The 17,123-nt window shown below is 41.3% G+C and overlaps 1 protein-coding gene across 4 annotated transcripts in view; it reads left to right on the forward strand.

Annotated features, from left to right (window-relative positions):
* Nucleotides 1-16,997, forward strand: part of GOLGA1 (golgin A1) — a 28,919-nt gene extending 11,922 nt beyond the window's left edge. For all 4 annotated transcript variants that reach the window (XM_043498685.1, XM_043498684.1, XM_038374127.2 and 1 more), the window contains 16 exons: nt 30-141; nt 287-382; nt 1,842-1,967; nt 3,021-3,116; nt 4,364-4,459; nt 4,611-4,706; nt 5,049-5,201; nt 5,504-5,599; nt 6,725-6,814; nt 8,531-8,633; nt 9,144-9,304; nt 9,735-9,890; nt 10,867-10,926; nt 12,181-12,351; nt 12,978-13,064; nt 14,393-16,997. In XM_043498685.1, coding sequence (XP_043354620.1) covers nt 30-141; nt 287-382; nt 1,842-1,967; nt 3,021-3,116; nt 4,364-4,459; nt 4,611-4,706; nt 5,049-5,201; nt 5,504-5,599; nt 6,725-6,814; nt 8,531-8,633; nt 9,144-9,304; nt 9,735-9,890; nt 10,867-10,926; nt 12,181-12,351; nt 12,978-13,064; nt 14,393-14,473 — 1,780 coding nt within the window. In that variant the 3' untranslated portion in view covers nt 14,474-16,997. The remainder of the gene's footprint in view (nt 1-29; nt 142-286; nt 383-1,841; nt 1,968-3,020; nt 3,117-4,363; nt 4,460-4,610; nt 4,707-5,048; nt 5,202-5,503; nt 5,600-6,724; nt 6,815-8,530; nt 8,634-9,143; nt 9,305-9,734; nt 9,891-10,866; nt 10,927-12,180; nt 12,352-12,977; nt 13,065-14,392) is intronic.
* Nucleotides 16,998-17,123: the final 126 nt, after the last annotated feature.

Raw genomic sequence — 17,123 nt, forward strand, 5'->3', positions numbered from 1 at the left:
ATTGAGTTACTGTTTTTCTTTCTGTGAAGGGATGAATTAGTGGCAGCTGAGGTGAATGCAGAAAATAAGATCACTGCCCTGGAGCAGAGAGGACAAGAGCTACAAACCTTCATTCAGCATCTTTCAGCAGACTTGCAAAACGTAAGTTGAGATAATTGGTGTCTGATACCTTCCTTCCCGTCAGTTCATGTGACGGTTCAAACTGGATCTTCATTGAAATGTTTGTTTGCGTTTGCTTTGTAAAAACTGAGTTTGGAATAGAAAACTATTTTCCTATATGCCATAGGCTCGAGTTGCTGCCTCTGGTTGTGAGAAGAGATTGGAAACTTTACAGATGGAGCATGAATCTCTCAAACTGGAATATGAACAACACAAACTAAAGGTGGAAGTGTGGGGACCTTTGGTCTGACCCAGTATGGCTATTCTTATGTGTGTGATCTGAGGGCACTCAGAAGTTGGTTTGGTTTTAGTGTTCCCAAGCTCCTATACCCGAGATGGAGGATTGTATTTAATCAGTCTGAAAGGCATGAATGCAGTGCAATATAGCTCCTGAATTGTTTAAGCAGAAATTTTTATATTAACTTCCTCAGTTGAATTATGAACCAGGCATGTGACCTGCTACCAGCAGGTAAAAACACACAAAGCTAGTAAATGTAAAGCAAGAACGAGACTTAATTTTTTGTAAGTACCTTTTATAGCAAGTTTCTGCTCTATTTAGGACTGTCAGCAGGAGAGTTATAAATGCCTGGAAAGTGGGGTAAATGTGTGAGAATTGCCAGCCAGGATACCCCAACTAGCAATCTTGTGAATAAATTCAAGAAGCTTGCATAATGGAGCTTTGCTAACTGTGGACAATATGTTAACAAATTGGGGAAGCGCTAAGGGAAGGGAATCATGTAACTAAATTAGGTATCACAGAAGTCTTTGGCAATAGTCATACTAAATCCAAAATATTAATACCAAAGACATCCAGAAATCATCACAAGAAAATCTAGCTTCTGTTGGGCATACAACTTAGTAAGTTAAGTATGGGTCCATACTGCATAATTTTTCCAGATGGGAAGTAATAAAATTGCAGACCTGTACTGGAAAGGCTGAAAGGACCAAGCAAATAACATGGATTGGTAGAACTGCAATAGTTAAAATGACATCTTTATTTCAAACACTTCCTATAGAAATCCCAGTTCAAGATATTAAAATACATTCTCTATTTTATTTGGGACAATAAGTTTTACATAGGTCTAACAAATTATTATGTAGGCCAGTATTGAATGGATGGGTAGATTCAGTGAAGCTTCAGAAATGGCAACCACAGCCCTGAAAAAGGGAATAATCTATCTACCTACCTAGCTTCAGGTTGAGTTTGTATATATTTAATGTTGTATGGGTTTGTCTGCACTGCAAAAAAAAAAAAAAAAAAGAGAGACCCATGGCAGCAAGTCTTAGAACCTGGGTTAACTGACTTGGGCTCATGTTATGGGGCTAAAATTCCAGTGCAGATGTTTACATTTACGCTTGAGCCCAGGTTCTGAGAACTACCCTCTTGCCGGGTTTTAGAGCCTGAGTGTCAGTGTCTACAATATTATTTGTAGCCTTGTAGCACGAGCCCCATAAGCTTAAGGCAGTTGACCCGGGCTCTGAGACTTGCTGCCGTGGGTTGGTCCTTCCTTCCTTTTTTTTCTTCCCCAGCCTAGACATACCCTAAGATAACATAGGGTGGCTTTCATAAAAGAGAATTTCTTTTTGATGTCTGTTTGTGGGGGTGGGTGTGTTCCCCCCAGTGAAACCACTATGTACTAAGAGCTAGGCTATAAAGATGACACTGGCTTTTTATTCAACAGATGACTGTTGAAGCTGATGAGAAAAATAAACTCCTTGAACATCTGCAGGAAAAAGTGTCTTCCCTGGAAAAGAGACTAGAAGGGAATTTTTCAGGGGATGAACATGTGTGGGAGCTACTCAAAGAGGTAACATTTTTAGACTGCTTTAAATCCCTTGAGAACTGTCTGGCTATTACTGTATCTGTCGATACAGTACAGATAGAAGAAATATCTCATATCCTGCGTATGCCTCTGTTCCTCCAGTGTGTATTTGCACTATGCGCCTGCTGGATGGAATCTTAGACCTGCTCAAGTGTGTTCAAGATCATGTCTTTAGTGAGGGTAGCACACAGAGGTTGCAAGCCGTAATATCAGTAACCAAAGAGTTAACACTAATGTGTATTCCTCCTCTTCTGTGCTCTAGTTGCTAAAAGGGCTTGCAAAGCACATGGGAAAGAACTCTGGGCACTCTTAAGCAAAGTCCAAACCATCCATTGTATCCACAGAGCGAAGACCCAAGCACTGATGAGAAATAGCTCTAAATTGAGAGAGCACGTAGGGGAACTGAGCACAGCCAATATCTCCTGTTACTTCCTGACCCCTTTCCGCAGCACTGATATACCATATTGTTTCTGAACAGAGGCAAGTTTCCCCAGCCTAGGTCTGCAGACAGGGACACCTGCTTTTCCCTGATAGCACTTGCCTGCAGTGCACAGCACCCTAGCCTGGTACAGCTAGTAAATGAACCTGGCTTAAATAAATCCAAGTCCAGTTTGAAAGCTACTTGTAGAGGCAGCACAATGTCCTTTTAGAGAGTAAATGCTACAGCTAGTATACACTTTACCCTTTGCATGTGTGTTCTGTAGTATCCCAGCAGAGTGGCTCTAAAGGGCAGTAGAGGAGGTATTTCTGTTGCAACATTGTAGTTTCTCTGACTCCCTGAAGTTGGTCACAGATGCTGATTACATCCTCAACTTGGACCTCAGTCAAGCATCTCCAAGTCTCCCATTTTCAGTACAAATACTGTACAGTAGTGATCAGTAGCTTCACTCAGTGTCAGCTCCTAGGTGCAAAGGTGTCTTACAAGTCCTAGTAACTGCTGTTTGATTATGGCTATCTTGCCTTCAGCATAAAATCAATTTTTAGAGATAGAACTTAGGAGTCCCCCTGTATGATCTGTGATGGTGTGTTAATCTTCAGAAAACTGCTCTGGAGCAGAAACTGGATGACACCAGACAGCAGCTATTGACAGCTAGAACCAATCATGCTGAGACTGTGAACCTACTGGAAGCCCAGGTATTTCCTCCTCCTTCACCAATGCACTCAGTGGGGTTGGCACTTTTGGCCATCTGGATGGATTAGGTGTGTTTTAGCATCCAAAGAATTTTATTTAAAACCCAACACAAATTGCCAAACTTTCAGTCTTTTTTTTTTTTCAGAAGATTTGAGACTGAATATAACATTGAGCTTTGAAAGGAAATCTTATCTCACCATATTCACCTTATGGGGGGCGTGTATTTTACCTAGAGATTTTGTAGCCTTGATTTCATGCTAACCCTTCCGTCACAGGGTGACACTGGCCTTTTAGAAGTAAGAGGCCAGTGCACTGGTGACTGGCCAGTTGACTCTCTCACACCCACACCCACCCAGTTTTGCTTAAAAGATGGTACCTGTGCCCTAGACCCTTCTAGGTCCCTGAAGGAAAATGGGAAGGGGCCTATCAGAGCCTCCTTCCTGCAGAGGAGAGAGCAGCAGAGAGTTGTCTGAAAGAAAGAGCTACAGGAAACCAGGAGAGTAGTAACAGTGAGCTGCAGGTGATGAGTTCTGAGGAAAACAGTTGAAGGACTGGCTGGAGCTTGGGAACCCTGCAAAGGTTCAGGAAGGCTTGCACAGTGGTCCCTAGGAAAAAGGGAAGAGCCAGAGTGGTCAGCGTAAGCCTAGCCCAGAAGCAAGGGGTTAACTCTGGAGGGAGGCCCCCAGGAGCAGGGGTAGGACTCACAGACAAGGAGGCCTGGGGAATGTAACGCTGCAGTGAGAGCTCTGGTGGGCTGTGAAAAATGCCCAGGAAAAAGGGGTTGGTCCTGGAGGGAGGTTCCCCTGAGCAGGGGTAGGACTTACAAGTGAGGGGCTGACTCTGGGCTCCAGGAAGAGACTTGTGGGAGAAAAGTGCGTCTTGAAACTCTCTGAGGGTGGGGCCCTGGAATGGGGATAACCGAGTTCTGACAGAGTGATTAATGAGTGGGTGACCGGGTAACCAGAGACCTTTCACTGGGATTGAAGAGCTCTTGTAATCAAGTTCTACTTTTGGGGGTTGGGAGGAACTGTTTTTACTACAAGGAACCTGTGGACTTGGCATTTTATATGAATAAAAGAGTTTGAATTGGTCATTGAGACAACATTCCTTTGCATGGGTGAATAACGGATAGATGGAAGCAGGTGCCCTTGTCATGCCACAGCCAGCTGCTGGAGGGCGTTTGAGGCAGGGGCCATGGTATGACACATTCCCTTATCTAATTTATTTACATTTCGATTCCTATTTCTAGGTCACTAAACTGAACAGCAAAGTAACTGAAGCACAGGGACTGCTCTGCGAGAGAGAAGAGTTTCTGAAGAATTTTAAAGAAAGCAACATGTGCCAGGTAGGCCCTTTCCTGAAAGGTGCAGTCTAAGGGTTTCTGTGTTTAGCCTCCTCTGCTAGTTCCTTCCCTACCCCATATTACTATTTTGTGTGCTGTTCTCCAGTAATATCGATCTTTATGGACAAGGGAGTAACTTACTCTCCTGTTTTAGCTGAAAGAACTTGAACAAGCATTACAGCTTGCTAATGGGGCACTAGAGAAGAGCAAAGAAGAAATCGATGAGAGGGATCTACAGATCCAAAAGCTGGTGAGAATCCTCTAATCACTCAGGCTACTCATACTAAAGCAGTCTTCACCATTTTCAGTGACTACCAGTTCTGTTTCATTATTGATAAGGCTGCAGTTGTCAGAATTCTTCCTGCTAATACTGCAGCATTGGCTCCAAGATGAGTAAATGTATTTGTATGTGAGGGTAGGTGCCAGATGGCCACAGAAATAAAGCATAGCATTGTCATTCTTTGGCAATAAGGATGGGGATGAGCAATATGAAGTTATGCCTGACTCTCTGACTGAAAGCTCCACATACTCTGCCCTCCAGTAACCATAGGGTTAATACAGTGTTAACTTACAGTAATGTTTTTTCCTGAAGCAAACAGATCTAGAGGTTGAGAGCAGCAAATTACAACAGCATATCTCAACTGTAAAGCATCAGTGTGCGGAACGGATTAGCAGGCTGGAGGCTCAAATAGCTGCCCTTGAAACAGCTCGAGAGTTTGATAAAACAACTTCTCAACATAAGATAGTAAGTATAGAAACTGTTCTTTAGAGGGATATTGAATCCCCAGATTCTGTCTCTGGCATCACCTGTAACCCTTCTGTGTATTGTCTGAAAATACTGAATTCATATATAACTGCAGGTTCAAAGCTGTTCATACTGTAGTGGTTTGAAGTTGAGGGTGAAGATCTTTCTCCAAGCAACAATGTTCAGAGGCACTGAATATGCATAAATCAACATCTCTTTGGGGGTGGGGTGTATGGATGTTTACTTACACCGTAAATGCTAAAACACTGGTTCTTGGCACACAAGATATTTCCATTTTACAGAGCCAGTTGGAACAGGAAAATGAAGATTTTAATGAATGCAGACAAGAATATGAAAGTTCTTTAAAAAAACAAGAGTCTGAACTGGAAAGACTAAAGGTATGGGCCTAACTGTGTGTTGATGACTATGCTTGAGTAAAGAACTAAGTTTGATAAACAGCTAAGGCAAACTGTACTCTCTTGTCCATACTTAAAGCCACATTAGGTTCAGATCATGGTTAATTACTGCCACACACCTTCCTCTGGAATTAAAATCCTACACAGAATACAAACCATTCAAGATTAATTTCAAATGGCTGGTACTTTCTTGACACAAAATGCTTAGGTCTTACTAAATACTGGCATAAACAATGCATTCCAGTACTTAAAGGGATACTGTCAAGTATGAATAGCTTTGAAATCCTCTGAGGAAGAAAAGCACTAATAAAAGCATAGAATAGCATTAGCAATACATCATTTCATTCCTTTAGAGCTACTGCATCTAAATTAGTTGACTACTAAATAAAACCCTGTTCAGTCATTTAAAGCCTAAACCTTCTCTCCTTTAAGATTATACTCTCATAGAAAACTCTGAACATTAAATATCAGCCCTCATGTGTGATGTAGAATTTAAGAATTGGCCACTGGAGGGAGTCATTTCCTTCTTAGTGTCTTTTAAATTGGAAAAAGAAAAAGTGGAATTGGCAGGTATAAAACTTTTCATGTGATGATCAGGTTTGTCTTTGCATACCAGAACTGTGCACCTGTCAGCAGTGCCAATGCAAAAATGGTGCCAGTATCAATCCTCTCGTCCACATATATTTTTAAAAAGAATCCCAAACCACTACAGCTAATGCTTAGGGGTCACTCACCCATCGCTGAAATGCAGATACCTCTGGAGTGGGATGTGGCAACAATTTTTCAGCAGAAGAGCAGTGAAGACTGACTTCAATAGAAACCAAAAAAGTGTTAGATTTTAGGTAAGCTGAATTAAGTTGCCTGAGTTTGTGAAAAGTTCCAAGAAATGGACTCCCTGCCAGTCTTAAATTAGCATTGATTTAACAAGAAGTCTGATTTGATGGATGAGATTGTGTGTGCTAATAACCTATAAATTCCATTTGGATGGATTGGAATGGATTTGGATCTTGGAGTTGAGAAACCACTGGCTTTTAGTTTTGTTCCTGTGAAAGCTTCATACTGAATTTTCTCCTTGTAAGTAATTATTGAATTATCACTGGTTTGCAGAAGGAATTAAGTAGCAGAGAAACAGTCAGTGTCGAAATTGCCAAAGCACTGGAAGAAACACGGAAACAAAGGGAGGAATTACAGCGGCAGGTAGGTTTATTGCTTGAACCCTTGGATTGCCCTAATCCACACAGAGCAGGCTGGACTCTGTTTTAGTAATTATCCTAGTACCCAGGGGCCCAAATCAGGATTAGGCCCCAAACATCCAGGAAGAGTCTCTGCCCCAAAAAGTGTCCAGTCTAAGGGCTTCCTGTTAATGCTTACACAGATGTGTAACTTTACCCATGTGAGATGTTCCCCTGAAGTCAATAGAACTGTGCATGTGTTCAAAGTTAGGTATGTGCGTAAGCGTTCGTTTGCAGGATCAGATTATGGCAGGATGCAGCAGGTGGGTATATTAAACAGTTGAAGAGGAGAGGGAGGGCTAGGGGCCAGTGATAGGAACACATGGCTTACAGGCTAGCTGAGAGCCCAGTGCTAAGGTTCTCCATCATTTTTTGACAGTTTTCCAAAAGCATCACACTACAGTTCTTGCAGTCTTTTTTTTCTACTAGATCACAGCCTTGTTTGTGCTGTTAAAAGGTGGTCCCAATTTAACCCAGAAATGTTTGCTGTGTGCTGGTAACTTGGCATTCAAGGACCCACTGTCAAGTCCACGTTATTTTGTCTAGAAAAGTGTTACTGGACAACTTAGGCCAATGCTTGTTTGTTGCTGGGAGCTTGTGTGTTGTGAGCTAAGCAATGGTGCAATCTCACTGAATCCAGCCTTCAGAACCAGCTCTTTAGGGTTCTTTGCTCTTGGGTGTGAATTGCAGATCTGACTCTTCATGAATCAGTCAGGGTCACATAGAATGCCCAGGTTCTGGATGGAAGTGATGCTTTCTACATTTCTATGTCCTGGAATGCAAACAGACAGGATTTTGAATGGGTTTGTGTTGACATATGGGATTATAAACCAAGTGTGCATACACAGAACATGACATTTTCCTTTCCTGGATGGTGAGTGTCTGCAGCTTTAAAAAGAGATTGAAGAAGAGCAGCATCTATTGCACATTCAGAGCTGTTCTCTCCTAACACAAAAGACTTGGTTTGCTGTAATCCGAAGTGAGCCCCGTTCTGTTATCTGAAAAAAGTGATGGTCAGAAGGCTTCAGCAGTCTTCATGTGATTTTGATCAATTTTGGCCATTAGTTGTATTATTTTGCTAGGCATTGTAGTAATTAGCTGTGTAAACTAATCTGTACTCCCAGACCTCTAACCCACATTCTTTGTGGCCTGGAACTAGCATATGTGTCTTTACAATCTTATTTGGGGGCAAACAGCCACTAGCAGCTACAGCCAACAGCAAACTCTTCTACCTATCCCAGCATACATCTCAAGCTGCCACTGAACTTGCTTCTCCTAGTGCTGAGGAGCCAGCCCAGTAAGCTGACCCTTGTTCTAGGAAATCACCGTAAACGCACAGTGGTGCTGATCAGTATTCAACATCCCACTTCCTAGGTCCACTCACTGCAGAGCGTTTTAAGCTGCAGTCCTGTATGGTTTTAAATTGGTAATTATTTTATAGCTGCCATCAGCTGACCATGACAGAAGTTGCAATTCCAATGTAGAGTTCACCCAAAGCCGTATCTTTTTTTCCATTGGAGTTCTTGTCCTGCTTTCAAACCCTACCTCTCTTAATGAGGGACCAGCATTGGCTGAGGTGGTGATACTCTATAACCCTTTGGATAGGCCACAGAAAGATTTTAGCATTTGTGGGTTCTACATATTGACTATTCCTGTTTATCTTCTTTTGTCTATCTTCAAGGTTACAGATCTGATTTTACTGTTAAAGGGAAAGGACCAGTTGATCAATGAAAAAACTGATGTGATTCTAAAAAAAGAGGAGGCGCTAAACCAACTCAGTCAAGGTTAGACCAAAGGAGTCCACTCATCCCAAACTGCTTCATTTTGGTAAAGTCTCTGTAGCTCAGGGATTGCTTGACCTAGGGTTTATAAAAATGCAAGCACTTTTAATTAGAACAAGTGCAGAGAAGAGCATCCAAAATGATTTAGGGTACCAAATAGCTTCCATGTAAGGAGAGATTAAAGACACGGACTGTCTTAGTAAAGAGATGACTAGGGGTGGGGGATATGCTAGAGGTCTATAAAATCACAACTGGTGTGGAGAAAGTGAGTAAGGAAGTGGTGTTTACCCCTTCTCATAATGCAAGAACTAGGAGTCACCTGGTTAAAGCTCTGAGGCAGCTTGCATTGATGTTCGGTCCCCATTGTATTTGCCTCCTCCGTCACTGGAGAGGGGAAATAGGCCTGACGCTCTCCCACTTGCCTTCTATGCAACTCACTCTGTCTGCAGAAAATTAATAGAAGTTACTGTTTTCTTCTGTAGAATGGCACTAACCATGTCTGTCCTGACCCAGGTCATGAAGCTCTCCTGCTGCAAATGCACCTGTTGCAGTCTGACATAGAAGCATGTAAGAGCCAAGCAGCAGAGAGGGAAGAAACTGCAGGAAAGCAGATCAGTGCTTTGAGGTTGAAGATGCAGGAGCAGCAAGAGCACCTGCTGGCCAGTGGGAGAAATGTGAGTGAAGTTGCAGGGCTTCCTCCACTCTTGTCAGGAAAATCAAAATGTGCAGAGACTTCAGCTCACCCTGCTGTGCCTGAAAGAAAAGAAAACCTCTCCATGGGATGTGATGGGCTTTGAATTGGTCACCCCATCAACCCACCTGCTGCCTCGAAACATCACCAGAGCTGACTGTATCTGTCACTGTGCACTTGGCCTAGAAGAACCCAATCTCCTTCAGTTTTTTTAAGTGTCCTATGAAAAGCAGCACCTCTGTTAGACAGCTACCGTGTCCCTTTGGTTGTCTGTCTTGGGTAGTTTCACAAATGAGAGGTTGTCCTGCCTAAACTCACCATTTAAAAACATAGTGGAGCTTTATCTTTGTGCAGTGGCACCTGGCTGCCAAAGTTGTGGTCTCTGAGATTTGCTTTGCTCTTTACCTTTGAAGGTTTTGGCATTAGAAGCAGCAAGAGCCTTTAATAAGCACTTGTATCCTCCAGAAGACCACGAAGTGGAACAAAATGGAGAGGTGGCAGCTGCAGACATTATTCAACTTAAGAAAGACAATAGAGACATGGAGCAGCAAATTTCTGAGAAAAACAAGGTAACCGAAATACAGTGGAAATGGCTTTTCCCATTTGGCTCATGTTGTTTGTATTCCTGATTCAGCAGCCCACCCTGTGTCAGTGAGGGCCATCCGGCCTGCAGAAAAGCACAAAATTACAGGTAATGTGTGACCCTAGGTACTAATGTCCTGCCCTCCTCCTGCAAACCTGCTGCTACCAAAGGATTTCCTGTCCCCTCCTACCTCTGGAACAGCTTCCCACACCATGGTTCACTGCTCTGCCTTCTTTCTTTAGACCCACTTCTTTTAAGAAGCCTCATTATTAAGTGATGACAATATGCTTGGTATTGTACAAGATACGATGTCAAGGCAAAGCCTTCCACAGAAAGATTAGTCTAGAATATAGTGCTGGAAAGACAAGATATACAGGGGAAGAAGTTATCTTATTTTTTTAACCCCTTATTCTACGATTTTTCATTTAGGGTGTGCCTTAAGGAAGAAGTGGTTCTTCAAAGTGGGGATTGACCCACTGGCTTTAAGGGGATCGTTCCAGGCCTAGGACATGTCTCCATATTTCCTTGAGCATGCACAGTTATCCATTGTAGCTTAGCTCTCTGCAGTCTTATGGAGCCATATACATAACAGAAGATCGTGCTTCTGTGTCAGAGAAGATTCAGAATCTGATGCAGTATCTTTCCCCTTGTTGCAGCCATGTTCCCTTTGTTTTCTGTTAACCTCACATTTTCTCTCTAATGTTGTCACATTAATCCGCACCAGGAGTTAAAGAATAGTCTCCTCATCCCATTCCTGCTGCACTGTGTGGCTGAAAGAGCAGAGTATTTAGGCTTGTCAGATTCCTTCTCCAGAGCCATTAACTTTGTTCAATGTCTGCCCCATTAGGTACACTTTAATTGTTGGGGTTTTTTTCATTTGAAACTTGTAGGTCTGAGCATATTCAAATATGAAGCGTCCATGCTGTTAAGCTAATATCAGTTTCTCTGTCTTGTGTGTGTAGATGATAAAACAGTTACAGCAGAGAATGACAGAGCTCAAAAAGACCCTGCAGAAAGAGTTGGTAAGTCTTGAACCTTTCCAGCCCCCTGATGTTGACAAGGTACTTATGCTGCCAGTTTTTAAAAACTTCCTGCCATCTGGATTGTAAACCCTTTGGGGTAGGGAATGTCTTCATATATGTTTACAGAGTGCCCAGCAAAATGAATCCCCAGTCTGTGGATATAAATATTCATTAACCCACAGATGCTCCACAGCTCTAAGAGGTGTTAATCAGGATGTGAGTACTGCGTCAATCAGTAATTTCAGCACAAGTAAATAATTATGCCAGCCCTGATCTCTTGTTTTGCACCTAGGGGAAATCCAGGGTAGCATCCACAGTTGGTGTGGCCAGGTCACTGCAACTCCTCTGATGTAAGGGCTGAGGATTGGTTCATTGCACTTAGCAGTAATCTACAGTTACTTTGTTCATCTCTGGAAACCTGCACTAGAAAACAAGAGAGATGATGTATTCCTTCATAGACTCTTCCTTGTGGTCACTTCACAGTGAATAAAAGGATGCAGAACAGGGTTTGGGCACATCTTGGTTTTTTCTTTTGCTTGATAGTTAGTTGGGTTATTGAAGACCTGGCTCCAGGGTGACTGAGGATTCCCAGATGCTTCTCCTTGGAGATGGAAGAATTGAGATTTAATTGCTATTTAGCTGCCTCTGCGGGTCAATCTTGCAGCCTTAGTGGTGTCCATCTTTGGGAAAGACTCTCCCCTGCAATCCTAGGTAGAGGGAGGGGAGGGATAGAGGGGATGAAATGGTGAGCCCTGTCTCAATCAGCATTAGACCAACTTGGTGCAGTCATCTAAGAAGTCATTTTTATTAAATTTGGTAACTTACCTGCCTTTAAAGGTTTTAAATGTCCTTTTATTAGGATTGGATGGCTCTGGTGTTGCTAATGGGATACAGAGCCTTCCCGTCTACAATACGAAGGCAAATCCTGCTCAGGCTAGAGACAGCACTCTTTTTTTGATTTAGGTCCAGTTCCAGAAGTGGTTTGTGTGATGTAGACACCATTAGCAGCTTCTGTGCTGGCAGTCTGGGTAGAGGGACCAAGGATTTAGTGGATATGGAGACAATCACCATCTTCTCCCTACAAGTGGCTCTTTCGGGGTAAGGTGGGGAGAAGCTTTTGCTTGAGCGTTCCTGCCTGGCTACACTTGTCTTGTGGATAGAGGACTTTAGTCTCCAGTGGTATCAGGATAGCACCTTCCTGCAGTACTAAATTCATATCACTTTTAAATATAAAATGCAGTTTTTCCTTTTCAGAAAATAAGGCCTGACAACGAGATCCCTGAAATACGTGAGAAACCAAATTCTGAAGTGCCTAATGCTGCCATGACTGTCACAAACAACTCTGATTTAAACGACTCACGGGAGATCAATTTTGAATACCTTAAACATGTGGTACTAAAGTTCATGTCCTGCCGGGAATCTGAGGTAAAGACTTGTTCTCACCTCTACGTTTGATGGCTTTCTTCTCCCTGCCCACCACAGTCACTGATGCTTACTAATAAACACAAATGCCAACTGTAATGAGGATCTAGCAAGAATTGCAGCTGCACAGTGTTATGTTTAACTGCGTTAGTCTCTGAAGCATCAGCTGCATCCTGGTGTCCTGTTGATCGGATAAGATGCAGCCATTTAAAATATTAGTAGCGAGGGTTTGAACAGAGACTCAACACTAAAGATACATTAGGATATTGTAGGTCTCCATTCTGCCTATACACCAGCCTGGTTAATCCTAGGAGCTACTCAGGGTTACCATGGGAACCAACTGCATTCTTCATTCAAATCAGGTAAATTAAGTGCTTCCCCCAAACTATGCAAACCACAACAGAGACTAAAGAATCAAGAAAAGCTACCTGCCAATCACAGGAAGTAAGCCACCTCAGTGATTTATGGAAGGCAGTTCCCTAGAGCTGACACAATCCACACCTGTGAATGGGATAGGATAGAGGCTACATAACAAACCTGCACAGATCCTTGGTGCTACCCATAATCCCAGAGTGGACCTAGAGACCTGAGAGTTTTGCAAAATGTCAACACATCTGTTTTTATTTCAGGCATTCCACCTAATTAAAGCTGTTTCTGTGTTACTTAACTTTTCGCAAGAGGAAGAAAATATGCTCAAAGAAACATTGGAATACAAGGTAAGATTTGTTTTTATACGTCTCCTCTCCTAGATGTCCCAGCATAGAACAATGAGGATGTTCAGCAACATATTTCCCAAATTTTAGCTTCTGTATCTAATGACAATTGCTGTTTTCATGCAATTAACAGACCAGTCTGTTTACAAACATTTAAATATGTTTACAGCAGATAAATTACATGGTGATTAAACAAGAACTTATCTTTTGAGTAGTTTGCCATTTCATCCTCTTGGTGGCAATTGTCATTTTTATTTTCTATCAGCAGAGCCCTGCCAGCTTCCTGTTTTGTGCCTGAATCTCATTTAATAGTGACCCATTCTCTCCCCATAGATTTGTGGTGTTTAATCTCTAACTGCTTTAGTCTCTGCTCTTCTCATGTGGTAGTTATCACTGGCTGCTGTACTCAAGGGCATAGCAAGCTGCAATTTGCATTACATGGTTATTAGTGATTTGTACTCACTCTGTTTCTGCTCACAATGATAAACTCTTCTCTGTAGTATTGCTGGAAGTGATGTATAAGACAGCAAAGGCAAGTACAGGACAACTTTCCCATGCACCAGAAAAGTACTAAGGGCAGCAGTGTGGGCTAGTGGACTCAGTATTGGGTAGGAAGCTAGTAGCTCCTTAGTTCTAATCCTGGCTCCCAGAGGAAGTGCTTAAGTGTTCAGAGCAAGGGGCTGAGTCAGAATTCTTGCTTTCTACTCTTGCCTTTGCCACTGATTTGTTGTATGACCATGGAAGTCGCATAACCTGTTTCTGCTTGTTTCCCATTCGGTAAAATGAGAATTCTCACAGAGGGGCATAAGGGAGATTTTACTAATGGATGTGTGTAAAGGGCTATGTGGTGTTACCCCAAGGCCCACTGTTCTGTCATTATCTCTTCCTATCTGGATCAAGAGTTAAGTTAACCATGTTCAGACTAGATATCTGAGTATACAGGAGGGATATGGGGTGCCATTTCACAGTGGGTATTTTACATTTGACTTTAATCAGGGTTCTGTGATTACAAATTAAACTGTATGAAGTTAAAGGAACATTCAGTTGAAATAATTTAAACAAATAATCCTGTTATACATAATCAGCTAAATTTTATGAAAGCAGAAGGAATATGTGCTGTTTAGACAACGAAAATCAGTGAAACCAGTTTCATTGGATTCTTAGTTCTGAGGGGTGGGGGATGCAAATACTTTTGCTGCTTATGTTGTATAAATGTTTTTTGATTTTTTTAACCAAATCATGGGGGCCCCCATGGGCTGATGTCCCTTGTTAAATCCTCATGATTTAAAAGAAGAGTCTAGCTTAATATGTGTTGTGCTTTCCCATGCCAGATGTCGTGGTTTGGGTCAAAGCCATCTCCCAAAGGCAGTATCCGGCCATCCATCTCGAATCCCAGGACAGCATGGTCTTAAGGGAACTGGAAAATGTGCAATCAGCTTCTAGCCTCTTTTTTTCTGTGAAAAGGACACTTCACACACTAGTTCAGGTGTGTCTTAATCACTGTCATTGCAGTATTTTGTACAAGAATTTTGACAAATTGTTTACAAAGATATACTGTACAAGCAGCATCCTTCACTGCAAATGGAAATTTTCTCTCTGGCATGGATTCAGGGACTCTGTCTCAATGGCCTGTTAGCTGTGTAACAGCTATCTCCTTATGCTCATAAATCCTGTGTCTTGGCACAGGGTTATATTAATTTCACTAAACAATGGTGGCAGTTCAGGATTTTGACATTTACATTTGTCACGATGGGGGATCCCAGCTTCTGTTGTCACGAAATACTAGAGTTCGATAACTCTAGGTACATACAGTAAAGCTTCCCTTTCTCATTGTGCACAGGTGACAATGAAGGGGTGTTTGCTGGTGGTATTGTGTTCAATTCCTGACAGTTCTAAAAGCTTTTTGGAGAACACGAACAAGGGTTATAACCAAAAACAAAGTCTTGCCTTGTTATACTGATGTAACTTGTTAGCATTTGTTCATATCACTGTGTAAATTTTACTGTGCATAGATCCTGGCCTGCAGTCATGAAAACTGCACAGATGACATTTATTTAATTTTCAGAGAGAGAGCACAACTTTATAGTTGTCTGATTTTTACTTTTCTTAAAGAAAAAATTAATATTTAAAATGGTCTTAATTATAGTACCTAATACTAAGTCACCTTTTAAATTAATGTACTAGTCTGTATCATAGGTTGTTAGTGTTGGGAAGAAAGGTAGTCAACAATTTTAAATACTTTTTAAAGCTGAATTTCAGTTTATTGTAAACATAATTAAAAGAAGAGTTCCAAAGTTCTTACTGAAAGGAAAAAAAATCTAAGTGATACAAAGGGCAAAGAATGTTGGTATAAAATGTTTGATTTTTTTTTTCTTTACAAGTTTGCTAGCAGCAGACTTTTATAACTAATATCTGCTTCCCGCTAAAGCAGTATTGATTGGTTCTATTTCAGACTTTACATTTACCTGCAACTAAATTTGCTTTGATTTTAAGGTGGTGGGCTTATTAGCTCTTTCCTGTCCTCCTATTCTTTAGTTGGAGCATGTGTTAGTCTTTTTAATGTAAAGGCAGAATTCAGATTGCACACAGCAGCTTGTGGCTTGAATACTATGAACTTCCCTGGAGAGGAAGGACAGACTAAGTCCTGATCTGCTATACAGAGCTGGAGTAGAGTTTTGCCCTTAGTCACTAACCACAAACTACATTAAAAATAGGAAGCAGCAATTTGTCCAGCTTTGTTTAAAAAAAACCTGAAGTATTTATAAAAGCTACATAGAAAATATAGAACTTAAACAGGCAGCAAGTTTAGTTATTCTTTGGCAAAAAGGCTCTTGGGTTATTGCTGAATAACAGTATTTTTATCAAATACATCTTGTTAAAAAAAATTCGACCTCTTAAGAGAATTTTAGACCAAATGTTTCTTGATAAGACATTCGTAGTCACTTTAGTATTTTAACCTTACTGAGGGTGTAGGAGTTATGTCAAAAGGAGTTTTATAAATCTTGTGGAATAAATCAAGTTACCCTTCCATTGTGGAAGAATAGCAATAAGATTTTCAGTAAACAGGCTCTGACCTATGTAAACACCTTTTAATAGCTTCAGCTTCGCCTACAGCATTACTCTCAATGGAGGGGCTCAAGGGCTGCCTTTACCACAGTTAACTTACAACAATGTACAAATGTAATGTGCTTTCATATTAGAAAATTTAATGAATCTTAAGGGGCAGAGACTTGCATCCATTATTCTTCCCTCTCCAAATGGAGCAATGAGGGCTATGCCTGTGTGTACTTAAAGCTAAAGCTTTCATTTTACTGTGATTTATAAAAATTACTTTAGGATGAATGGCTCCTTTCCATAGGAATTCAAACATTCTCAATTGCAGTAGCGACCCTTGCTAGTGTCTCTTGATGACAGTGGATCTAGGGCAGGCAAGTTCCAGTACAGTGATGCCCATCCTACTGTTCTTGTCTACCAGTGACTACCAGCATGCTGCCTAAGGATTTATTTAAAAGCTGGTTTGAGTTGTTCCTTAATCTGCTATGGGTTGCTGTTTAACATGAAGGAAAGCAGTCTCCTCAGCTGGTTAAGGGATCAGGGTGGGCTGTATGCTAGAGAAACTTAGTATCTGTTGAATAGCATAACTTCAATTTGATCCTATAGGAACTTAAGGTCCTTAATTTGCCGTGAGCTAGTTTTCCTGTGTTGAATTTTCTGTAACTATCACATCAAGAATAATCTATGGTGTATATATTAAAACAATTAATGTACTTCTAAAGAAGCTCCTGGGTATATATAATTCTTTCTATGAACATTTACCAGTGGATTTTAATCTATTCCTTTTGTGTTGTAAATATGGATTGTATTATATAACACTACGAAACAACTGAACTAATTTGTGGTGCAATATTTTTGATTAAAACTCTAGACTTCCTTCTAGTCACCTTACTTCATTAGCTCAATGGTATTCCAGTGTCAATGGACCAGGTAGTTAACAGGTAATGGAGCTAACTGACCTCTGTGGGGAATGTATATTTAACTCATGAACCAAGCCTACTTTCTTAT

Source organism: Dermochelys coriacea, chromosome 16 (assembly GCF_009764565.3).
Source record: "Dermochelys coriacea isolate rDerCor1 chromosome 16, rDerCor1.pri.v4, whole genome shotgun sequence".
In the NCBI taxonomy this organism is placed as follows: domain Eukaryota; kingdom Metazoa; phylum Chordata; order Testudines; family Dermochelyidae; genus Dermochelys; species Dermochelys coriacea.